The 12,903-nt window shown below is 24.7% G+C and overlaps 1 protein-coding gene across 1 annotated transcript; it reads left to right on the plus strand.

The window, feature by feature from the left end:
• The first annotated feature begins 2,055 nt into the window (after positions 1-2,055).
• On the plus strand, positions 2,056-4,351 carry LOC145837015 (uncharacterized). The gene is made up of 3 exons (XM_082944782.1): positions 2,056-2,106; positions 3,031-3,158; positions 3,792-4,351. The coding sequence occupies exons 1-3, from the start codon at positions 2,092-2,094 to the stop codon at positions 4,093-4,095; spliced, it is 447 nt and encodes a 148-aa protein (XP_082800908.1). The 5' UTR covers positions 2,056-2,091; the 3' UTR covers positions 4,096-4,351.
• Positions 4,352-12,903: the final 8,552 nt, after the last annotated feature.

Genomic DNA, 12,903 nt, shown 5'->3' on the forward strand with positions numbered 1-12,903 from the left:
ACATTACGGCTATAGTCTAATAAAACTGCTGTTTTCAAACCAACTATTATCTTTTTGCATAAAATCTAAATTATATTCAACAAACAACGTAAATTAAAAAAAAAACACATAAATCGGTAGTTTATGATAGTTCTAAAAAACAAACGTTTTTATACAGTGATCTTTTGTCATAAGTGTGTAAATAGCTTTTTAACTTAATAAAAAGTTCAGAGTATTTTTAAAACAGTTTGATAAAGTTAAATATTATAATTTTGTATTAAAAATTTATATACAAATAACAGTTGCCAAACTTGTTTAAATAACACCATTAAAAATAAAATGAATAGCTTTTTTCTGTTTTAACCTAAGTTGTATTTATTCATAACTTTTATTAATGCTTAATAGAATTTCTATTTATTTTTAAAAGCATAGTTGTACGAAAACAAACAACACTGCTTAGATAAAACTTAAACACTTGTTTTAACTATCTATCATTCGACTCAATTAAGCTTACTAAAAAAAAAACAAGTTTAATTTGAAAATCCACTCATTACTTCGCTTTATATACTTTAAACGATTTCGTTTACACAATTAGGTCTAATAAAACTCATAGACGTACACTTATAGCACAAGTTTTGAAATTGTTTTTAAGAGTTATTTTGTAAAAATAAATTAAATCACAAATATATAATTTCATAGCTTTCATCTGATTAAAGATCTATGCTCCCTTTAAAATGTATTTCAAATCTTGGAATAAAAATTAACAACAATTTTACGAAAAATATGCTTATTTATTAGAACTAGACAAACATTCCAACAAAATGTTGTTATAATGTTATTTTTTAATCTTCATACAAAAATAAGTATTGGTTTTCTTTAACTTCTGTATTAAAAAAGATATAACCATAATATTTAACAATATATATATATATATGTATATGTATATAACTTTTATTTAGTAAAAAAAGAAAAATTGCTCTGTATAATTTTAAACTTCTTAATTCAATATTTCAACATTAGCTTATTTTTAAATATAATAATATTATACTAAGCTTAATACATTTTTTTTAAATTTTGTCGATTATTGCAAACTCTGTTTTTCTATGTCATAAGTTTTTGATTCAACTACTAAATGGTAATTTAGTTGTATGTACTTTTTCTAAATTTTTTTACCAAAGTAAATTATTAATTATTTTTTTAAACAAAAATTTAACAGAATGAACTAGAAACATTAAAACTGAAAAATAAACAAATGAAGTATTCATAAAAAAAAAATTTAAGACACAACAACTAAATTGTTTGCATATTCTCTCAACTTTTTCACACTTTGTTTCACACAAAATTTCAAATAAAAACATGTTTTTAAAAACCTACTAAAAACATTTTAACTTTAACCTAAATATATAACTATAACCTTTACACTTAATTCATCAAACGGAAACAAACTTATATGCATACTTTTTCTTACACCGAGCTTCAGGGTTCACCCTGTTTTTTCACTTGTCAATCACAGTAGTACGGCTGTAAGTTAAGATTTATATGTTTTTAACAACCCACGTATTAAAAAGCTATATTTACCAGAGTTATTTTTGGAAAGAAACCTTCCATGAAACTTCCAACTGATCAGTATAAAGTTCCACAACTTAAAAAGCTACAGTATGTTGATTTAGTTTCCTTAGTGTTTAGTTAACAAATGATAAATGAGTGACAGTTAAGTTATTATGAGGTTAGTAATATAAAACTAAACGAGCCTAAAAATAAACATAAAACTTATAAGATTACTTGTTTCCGAAAATGTATGTGAAATTAAAAAAAAAGTTAATTAAATACAAGAATTTCTCCTGTAACCAAAAGTTTCATTTATAAAGTTTCATTTACTTCAGACACAACAAACAAGTTTATACTTTCCAGCGGAATTTTCATGAGAATATGTTTGAAAAATTTATTTTTATAAACATTTATAGCTTTTAGCTATTTGTAAAATGATATGAAATTCAAATTACATTAAATATTTTTGATGAAAAAATCTCTATATAAACGAGATGTGTGGGCTTATTTCCACAATTAAAATATTTCTACGGATATCGAAGACTTAACTTTAAAAGTTTCACAATGAAGTTTATTAAGGTACTTTTTAACTTTTGCATAAATCTGTTTATGTATCATGCGTTTAACTCAGTAAAAACTAAAAGAACAACATTTTAACTGAGTTTAAACAACCAAGAAAGTATACAACTACTGTTATTTGAACATAAAATATTTTAAAGTGTAAAAGTTCTGCTTTGAACTTACTTATTACTGAAACTTATCTATTAAACGTGTTTTTTAACAAAATTATTACAATTTATTACAAAAACCTTTCATCGTAAATTTATTTTATTTTAAAATATCTAGTAAAAATTTTTATACTAACTTAAACTACGATAGTTTATTTTGTATCGAAGTAAGTTTTCTTTAATTCTTTTGAAGTTAAGTTTAACACAAAATGATTAAAAAATATCTGTAATAACTGAATTAAACTAATTAAAATGGTATAAAACTTAAAAATTTAGTTAAACCTAGTTTTCATCTATGATTGAACTAAAAACTTAAACAATTATTAAAAATATTTATATATAAAAAACTTAATCTATAAGTATATATTAAATTTTAATAAATTTTATTTTGTAAACTAAAATTTTTATTTTTATGATTTGATAATTTCTTGCAAAAACTAAAATATATATTTTAACATAAACATAATAATGTAACCAAAAAGTACTTTGCCTAAACAAAATTTGAATCTAAGCTGTAAGCCGTTTAAAACAAAATATAATATTAAAGTTTTCTTTCTTTAACAAGAAATAGCTCTTTTTGTTTTTCAGCTACCAAAAATATATACCATAACTTAAAAAATTCTGATATTTTTTTAAAGTAATTAATTTATAAAAAATCGGCTGCTTACTAAAATTAGTATATCTTACAAATAAAAGTTTTAAAACTTATTTTGTTGCGTAGACTAATAATTAAATTTTTATTAGCTATTTAAACATTTTTTTTTCATACTTCCAGGTATTGTTCGTGCTTCTGTTCGGAGTGACTTACATGTTGAGCCCAGTGGTCGGCAAAAAGAGGCCCCGTAAAACTGGTGGGGACGCTTACACTGCTTACCCCAACGTACCTGTTTACATGACCTTCAGGTTTGACATTTGTATGATGAGTTGAACTTAAATTAATTATTGAAATTTTACTGTTTAAATAAAAACCTTTTGTTCGAAATAGATAAAAACTAAGCTGAGTTTTTTTTTTATGGTTTTAACATTAAATATGACTTTTAGACAAAATTACTATAGACATGTCATAACAAATCGATTGGTTAAAGTAATTGTATTGTAGAAGTTTTAGTAAAGTTATTTCTTTACATAAATTCTTTAAAAGTATTATAAATTTCGAAGAAAAATCGTTGAACAAAATATTGCTTTTTTTTTAAATGACTTTATTTTATTTCGTAAAGCTAGAATAATCAAATTAAATTACAATGACTTAGTCTAAATAAATATAAAATACGTACAGTATATTTCAAAATCTAAGAAAAGTATTGTTAGTATAGTGCAAAACAGTTTATCACAACTTATTTCTAGTGAATTGATTAACTAATTTATTATTTACAATTTACTGCTTTTGTTGGCATATACAAATTATCTTTTTCAAACAACACAATTTATAAAAACTAAAATTATAGCTAATAAACAGTTTAAAAGATTTACAAACACTGTTATCCACTAACAACATTTTCACTGTCTTCATAAATATATAAAAAATCCCAAACACAGGGACTTTCTCCTCTATCACAACTGCAACACCACCAAACTGGCCCAGAAGATCCGCAAGTTTGCGGTGCCGAATGGGGCCCTTGCTAAGTGGGACAACATCGAGATCCGGTGCCGTCGGTTGAACGAGGTCTTTGTGGCCGCCTTGTGCCAAAGCGAGCGATGCAACATCGAGGATTACGGGCTGGTGAACACTAGGGGCGTGCAACTGTACAGCAAGCCCATATTCGCCAGCAGGTACATGAATGGCATGGACCCAAACAAGACGGTCCTCGTGCCCATCGCATGCAGCTGCCAGGTCAGGTAATTTTTCCTCACGCGAAGCTGGTGATTTTCCCTAAACAAAAATTAAATCGTCAATTTTTGGGCAAGAATCGTTGATGCTTAACCAAGTACAACGGTTTCCAATGTAGGCGATTTCGCCAGTTTAGTTTGGAAAATTCCAGTTTTTCCTACTGTCACCTCTTGTGTTTCTTTCAAACCTTTGAACTTCATCTTATCTTTTTATTCTAAAATCAATTTTATCTTTTTCTATCTTTAACAATAAATAAATAAACATTGCAACAAAAAATTTCAGTTGTTTGCTATATTTTTTATGAATATAAACTAAACTCGTTTGATATTATATAAAAATTATGTGGTAAAAACGGTTGATACTTAATTGAAAAAAAAAAGTTTAAAAATGTTTTTTAAAAACATAACTGAAAAAACGTTAAAACTTCTTTAACAAAGAAGCAAACTTTAAGAAATGAAGCTTAAAATACTATTTTTTAGTTTTTTACACAACTATTTTTGCAGTAACTGAATATTTTAAAGTCTAAATTTTTTTCAATGTGATTTAAAGTTCACAAAGCATATAAACAGTTTAAAGTTTTTACAATAAAAAAAACGCTTCATCTTGATTATTATAGAGACAGATAATGAAAAGTAGTTATAAATCAAGCAATTAATTGAACTTAAATTTTCATAGTACAGTTCTAAAAGCACTTTGCTTAATTAGTTATGCAAAAACAAATAAATAATTTCTTAATATAACTCACGGTAATTAAAAATATTTAAACTGCCTGCAATGTTTGATTTAGATTTATAAATTGATAGAAAAACTGTTTAACGATTCAGTTTGTTTTAATTTTCATTGTATAAAAACTTAAAACTGAAAGTATGTAAAGTATAGGTATAGTTAAAAAATTGAACAATAAAAGCTGCTCTTCGTAACGGTTCTTATACTTTAGTCGGTTTATATTACATCATAGACATTAAGTTTAAATATTTTGTTTAGTATAACAACAACAATCTACACTTTTTTTTTGGTCAACTATACTTAAAAGTATTAAAAAGTTCAAAAAGTGTTAAGAATATTTTCACATATATATACAAAACTTTCTGGAATGTAAACTTTTCATTTTTATTCAGATCTGCTTTAAACACTAAAAATATAAACACAGTTCAAACCATTAAGATAATATTTATTGACTTTCTAAACACACTTTTTACAATTTTTAATGAAAAACAAACTAGTTTTCAGTCCCTTATATTAACCTATAAAATACATAAACTTTTGCTAAAACTAACTAGAGTACTAATAAGCTCTAGTTAGTTGTTAGGCTTTTTTTTGTAATATATGTACAGTTTATAAAAAGCACGACTTTGTAAGACGTTATGTAATATAGCGTACAAAGGTTTTCTAAAAAAAGGAAAACTGAAAACTTGAGAAAATATATTTTAAACAAGCATATATCGTTCGAACAACTTAATAAAAACTCAAACTTTTAATTTTTTACTTAGAATTTAGCCTTACTAAAAACTTTAATAGCTAAATAAAGTAATTTATAATTGAAAGACATTTTTGGTTTTACTTTTAAAAATAGCTTACATCTAAATTAATGTTTTATTTAAGTACCCAGTTATGAAATGAGAAATAACAAATCTTTTACAAAACCTAAAGCTGTTATAGATATGAAATACATAAAAAATAATATCCTCACTACAGTAATTAAAATTGTATTAAATAAATTAACTTGATAATTACTTTTTTATATATAAATAAGTTTAACCGAACAAACTAATTAAACTAATTGTTTTTTTGCTTTGTTATTTTTTTCAAAAAGTTTTTGCCTTATCACTTTAAACCATTATGTTTTCTACTATTTTAAAGTTTTATCAGAGCTCGCAATTCAATAAATAAAACTTTAGTAATACTAGAAATTATGCTTTTGAAACAACATAATACAGTTTCAGTACTATTATAGTAATATTGATTTACATTTTCTTTAGATTATTATATTCATTAATGCCGTTATTATACTTTAAAACAAATATGTTTGCTGCGTACTAAATGTTTTGATTATTAGATGTTTTTGAGTAAAACTTGCGTTGATTTCGATATAAATAAAAACTAGAAATATAAAAAAAATTTTCTAAATATTTTGTTTACGTATAAGTTGTTAGCCCTTAATGAATTTTTATTGACTCTGTTATATATAATTTGTTAAAAGTTAAAAACCTTAAAAAAAAAACTTTACTAATTATATTTAACTAACAAATTACCCCGCAAGTATAGCGTAAATTTACTTAAACTAGAATACAAAATAAAGTTATGTATTTTAAAAATTGAATTGTTACCTAATATAATATTCTTATATATCTAATAAACTTTGATGCTAAAAACATGAACAACAACTTTAAGTACCTCATAAATCTTTTAATTTTTTTACTTTAATGAATTGGAAGAAAATTTATAATAATAGTTTATTTAGGTATAAAAGGAAATGTCTGTATAGTTCGTAGTGTGAGCTAATATTTAATCAAACAATGATCATTTAGTGTATAAATTTTAGTATTATAACTTAAATACAACTTTGATACAAAATTTTAAATAAGTAACTAAGAACTATTGTACTTTTACTACAATTTTTTATTTAAATAATTTTATATATCATTAAGTTGCATTAGTTCAAAACATATATTAAATAGAAGATTAACGGTAAATGTAGAAACATTTTTAACTTCCATAAAAAAAGTTGTATGCAAAACTATTAAAATTGTTTGTCATTTTTTTTATTATTTTGCCATCTATTAATATGAATTATCAAGCATGTTTTGTTATCGTTGTATATCAAATTAACTAGTAAATATTACATTTGTAAAATTTGCATAAAAACAAAGCTTGCTGGACTATTAGGTTGCGATTAAAATCGATTAAAAATCAAACTAGTTTTTCAAAACAGAAGTATGCTATGCATTTCAATATTTAAACAAACAGTCATCGTGAAACAACAATGTATCAGCCGAAGGTAGCTTTTGGTCGTTCGCTCTGTTATTTTCATGGTATTGTTTTTCAGAAACGTTTACTATCGCGTCAAAATTATGTTCTTCAAAACATTCATTGGGAAAAGGTTGTTCTGGTAATATTTTACTTTGCATCCGCAGTTTGTTGAAAAAACCTTCGTTGCTTTTTGGGCAGTATTGCTGACTAAATTCTGTTAAATTAATACAAAATTAATAAGTATAAACAGGAAAATTTTTATTTTGCACTTTAAACTTTTAAGTTTCTAACTTGCATCGTGATAGCCATAACTATATCCTTTATACCCAGAACAATTAAAACCAGAGCTTGCTTGAAGCAGATAAAAATCACTCATCTGAGGAGTTTTTGAGTCGAAAATTGTGTTTGATGAAGAATTACAATCTTTTTCTATAAAACTAAGACTTTTATTATTTTTATGATCATCTTGTAAGTTTGAGTTCGTTTCAAAACCCAAATGAAACGGCGTGTGATAACTGTTTGTTGCGTAACTGTTGGAACTGCATCGAGTTATTTGGTTTATCTCTTCTTGTTGATAATTTACGGAAAAACTATCAAAGTTTTGATAGCAATTATTGTAGTAATCTGGGTGGTAAAAGTCAAGCGAATTATTAGAGTTTTGATAAACAACTTCTTTGTAACTTGAACTGCTGATATCGTTATCTGTGTGCTTTGTACGGAAACCTGATATTACATCCTTGTTTGGGTTCATTGTTGTGGTATCCCATGTCTTCGTTTTGTCATTCACTTCTTTATTGCAGTTTTTGCGTGAAACTCTTTTACGAATCCATCCTGATTAATTAGTTACATTTAAAAAACATATAAACACTAACTATAAAATAAACTTTTGTATATTTATCATATTTTTGTTTTTATTAAAACATAACTAGACGTATTACTAACTATTTGATTTCTTCAAAAAATCCCCATCACCGAGAAACTGGTAAACTCTGTAAGCGTCGCTTCCCTTCCGCTTGCTCAGCTGCGGCAACTTCTCCACGTCTTTCAGCGAATTGAGCGCGCATCTGAAGTTGGCCTTGTGTTGTTTGATGTCGCGTGGTTGCGCTCCTATAAAGATAAAATTCTAAATATAAACTTAAAATGTACAGTTCACAGTAAAATAAGCTGCTCTGGTTATATAAAAGTCCAATTAATAAACTATTTAAATACACTTAATGCGTCAAGAACCAAAAACAAACGCAAAAAGCTTTTTTTCTAATACCGGTGCTAAATTTTTAATAAACACAGAAAATTAGAAACAAGTATTAATATTTTAAAAGCTAATTATGAATAGTATTTCACTACTGTGTGACTGCTCAATTTATTGTGTACTGTTTACACTAAAATATAGTTAACTCAATATAAAAGCTTATAAAAACTTAAAATAATAAAAGTTTTAAGCTTGGAATCTAAGCTTATGTATAAAGCAAGTTTTAAAAGCTAATTATGAATAGTAGCTCGCTATTGTGTGACTACTCATTTTTAATGTATACAGTTAACACTAAAACACGGTTAACTCAACAACATAGCATCTCGTAAAGATAAAAACTTTAAAACAACAATAATAGAAATAAATAACAATTAACCGCAAAAACCAATTAAGTCAATAAAGAAAATTTCATAGTCACCAGTGTATTTACTCCAGTCTTTGTAAATGACGCCGTCAGTTTCATCCGACCACCCATTGTGAGCCGCGTGCTTCCACGGAATCCTGAACACCCGCCTGCTTTTATCCACCCACTCCAACCCCGGGTACCTCGGGCTGCCGATCCGCATTTCCAGCCAGTCCTTTAACCTTAGAAAAAACTTGCGCGCTTTAAAATTAATAACTTATTTATAAACTTAAGTTTATGTAAAGTAAGACAAAAGTTTAGTTACAGCAAGTTATTGATGAATACAAACTCAAACTAATAAATTCAGTTTTTAAACAAGTGTATAATTAGAAACTCAATAACATTGTTTATTGAAGGATAAATAAAGCGCTCAAAAAGTTTGGTCTAAGAACCTAGTTTACAAAGAAACCTTTCGGTTATAATAGTAATAAGAAGGAAGAAATACTGTTTTAAACACCAAATTTATTTTTATCTTACTTTTATATAACTTTTTTATTTTTTATTTAGTATTATTATTGAAGTACTTGCATTTTTTTTAGTAATTTTTTTTTTATGATAGTCGTCAAGCTTAAATTTAATATTTTGCCATCTTTAGTTACGTTTTCGTAGAAAAAGAAAAAGCTATGGGAATTTAATTAAATCGATTATATACTATTTACATTGAAAAATAATAAAGTTCAAAAGCACAATATTTCTAATTTTCAAAAAGTTAAAAATAAATTTGATATATGATCTTTGACCTATATTTGAATGTTTATTTAGAATAATTAATTATTTTCAAAATCTTAAATCATTTTTTTATAAAAGTATATGTTTATTTTAACAAAACGTTTCTTTAAATATAAAAATTTTCTAAGTATTGAATTTTTTGTAACCTTAAATTATCTACAGAATATTTAACAGTATGATGTTAATTATGTACTCTGATTTAAGGTCGATGTCTTAAGTTTTAATACTTATTTACATCACTAGTTTGTTTTAAATACTTAGACTATCTTTCTAAAAAAGTGCGTTCTAAAACTTAACACAGAAAGTTTTTTAATATCAATAGTTTTATAAATATGCTTTCTTCTTAAGTAGCAGAAGAAACTTTTTATTCTAAACAAATTATCAACACTATCAAGCTATTGTTATAAAAAAGCAGAAAACTTTTGACGACTTAACTAAAAGTTTATTGCACACTAAATAAATAAGCATATTAGCTTTTGCAAACATTTTAACTAGTTTAATGTTTTTGTTTTTGTTAAAAAAAAATACTAATACATTATTGAAAATTGGTATACTATTGCACTTGAATTTAAAAAAAGACAAAAAGTACACTTACTTAAGCTTAAGATGCACTAACTGAAAACTAAAATTTGATATAGACGAAATATATTGTGCACAAAAACAAATATCAGATTTCTAACCAGATTACTGAAATTTTTTAAAACTATGTTGTTTTAAAATAATCACAACAACATTTTTATTATACGAATCCATTTAAAATAATTTTTTAAATAGTAATGAATTTATTTAAAGTTAAATTTAACAGGTCTAGTAGCAAAAGTTAGTAGTAATAATATTTATACAAAACGTATTATTGTCAATACCTTAATCTTTTATCATTGGTAGATTGTCTTTCAATCAAAAAATTCTGACTAGGTTGTTGCATTTTCGTTAATTTTATATTTTCGATAAAACACTAAGCTACTTTTCGTATAGCCCAGTAGCTTTTTAGGAAGGAAGTTTAATTGATAAATATTAGTTTAAAACATTATTTACATAAATCACATATGTTCAGTATCGATTTCTTTTTTGTAAGGGTAGTTAAAAATACTAAGTAAACAAAGTATAAACATTTATAAGAACACTGAATACAATAACAATTTAAAAATTGGAACAAAACAAGTAAATTTAGTTTAAAATTAAAAATTAAAATTGAAAAGTACTACGTTTTACTGGAATAAACATCTACTTACAAAACTTTTAATTAGATATTTTTTAGTTCTTACACTTTTGTTAAATATTGATTTAAGACAAAACAAACAATGTTTTTTTTTATTCCACTTATATAAAAATAACTCTAAAATGTTTTCAAATATTTTTTTTCGCATAATCAGCACTATTTATATAAAATGCTGAGAGCCGCCCCTAACCTACAGCACTGGAGTATAATGCACAGATTCTAGTTTGCGATCATGAAAAATCCTTCAAGACCATACAGGTTCAGCAAAAAGGATCTGTTTGTGTATTTTTTTTTTGAGTCAGAACCAGAATTTTTGGTAGGTAATTAAATGCAGTTATGTAACAAGTTAACTATCAAAACATAAATAAAAAACAGAAAAACATTTTCAATTAATAGTCTGTATTATACCTGCTTAAAACTAATATTAGTTATAAGTTTTCTGTTGGTTGTAGTCGAAGTTACAATCTTGAGAAAAATGGTGCATTAAGTGAGTATTTAAAACAAATGTAAATAAGTTACTTCCAAAACTATATATATTAATTATCTAAAAGTTTTGAACTTATCATTGGAAAAACTTAAATATTAAATTGATAAGCTTGCGCAGTTAAAATTATAAGGCAAACATGATTAATAAAAAAAAATAACACATTTGTTTTTCTTAATTAGGGCTGCATTTTCATGTAATGTAACAATACCAGCTTTTAAATGAACAAACTTTGAAGGAGATTTAGCTTTATAAAATTTTTAGTTGTTTTTCTAAACCGCATATTTCTAATTCAGTTTACATACATCTTATAAATAGAAATGACACATATAAAGTAATAAATAAATATCGTTTAATTTTATTAGTCTAAAACATTCCATGCTTGAATAATATGCAAAAAACTAGTTCCTAGTTATTTTAATAAAAAAATTGAAATAAAAATAAAAATATTAATTTACTGTTAAAAAACTACCTGTTTTATTGTAGATTCAAGGCAAAATAGAATTTCTGGAGAAATTTTTTTGGGAAACTATTAGATTATAATAACTAAATAGTTTCTAAATAATATTTTGATATGTATAAAACTTTTCCTTAACTAAATATAGTTTATTCCGAAAACTACGATTACAATTTATTTAGTTTATGCCATTTTTGTTATAAATTTTTTTTTTATGTAGCTAAAAATATTAGTAAACCATGTTTTGAGATTTAATATGAAGCCATTGACGTTGGCAAAACTATTAAACATTTTAACATAAAAAATCAGTAAATAAAAATAGCTTCTTCACTTTAGACAAAGAAAAAGCATTTTCATTTAAGAAAAACTTGTCGACAAATATGTTATGGTGCTGTAAAAGCAAGCTAACAGGTTGCTATTAAAAAGTAGTATTTTTAGATATGTTTTACTATTTATATTGACACGATTAAAAACGCTAAAATTTAAGTTTGTAATGTAAAATGCGTTTAAGAATACACTTTAAAACTTAGACTACTTTTGTCTAGTTTTCAAAATTCTTCGAATTGTTTACTGCAATAATTGTTATACTAAATTGTTAGAGTTTTTGTTATTAAAAACTTAAAAATATTAAAATAAATATGTATCTAAATCATAACTTAATATTTTTTTGTTAATTTTTAGTAAATATTTCACTTTTACAATCTAACAAACTTCTTACAAAGTTTTAAAATTTTAGGCTCTTCGAAAATTTTTTGTTTCCATTAAGCTTTTGTGTGTAACGAAAAACTGCTTACTTTAATTTCATGCTTTTTAGTAAAACAAATCAAACTGTTTTTTTTTTTTTTTTTTTTACTTTTAATCCTGCAAAACTTTATTTTTTAGCTTAATTAGTTTATATAAACATTAAGTAAGAATTGAAAAGATTAAAAAAAAAAAACATGTTTATTTCTAACTGATTGTTTTGTTTGGTTACGAAAGTCTAAACCTATTATTAATACTTATAGTTATAATTGGGGAATCTTGTTATGGTTACAATCAAATACTAAAAGTTATGAGTTTTCAATGAGTCACCATTACTTTAGCTAGTAGTTACTTTGTTGCATTATTATTTTTCAACTACAAACATAAAAAAACTTAACAGTTAGGTTTTTAAACCTAGAATCAGGATAACAATGAAACTTTAATACAGCAATATTATTTAAAATTTCTTTGAAATATGTTTTACTTTTAATAGAAACACAAAGTTTAATTTTTCAATTATCCTTGTCTGTCTTCTATTTGACAACTTGAAAGCCTTTTACAAGTTTTT

Source organism: Thalia democratica, chromosome 5 (assembly GCF_965202585.1).
Source record: "Thalia democratica chromosome 5, ktThaDemo2.hap1.1, whole genome shotgun sequence".
Taxonomy (NCBI): Eukaryota; Metazoa; Chordata; class Thaliacea; order Salpida; family Salpidae; genus Thalia; species Thalia democratica.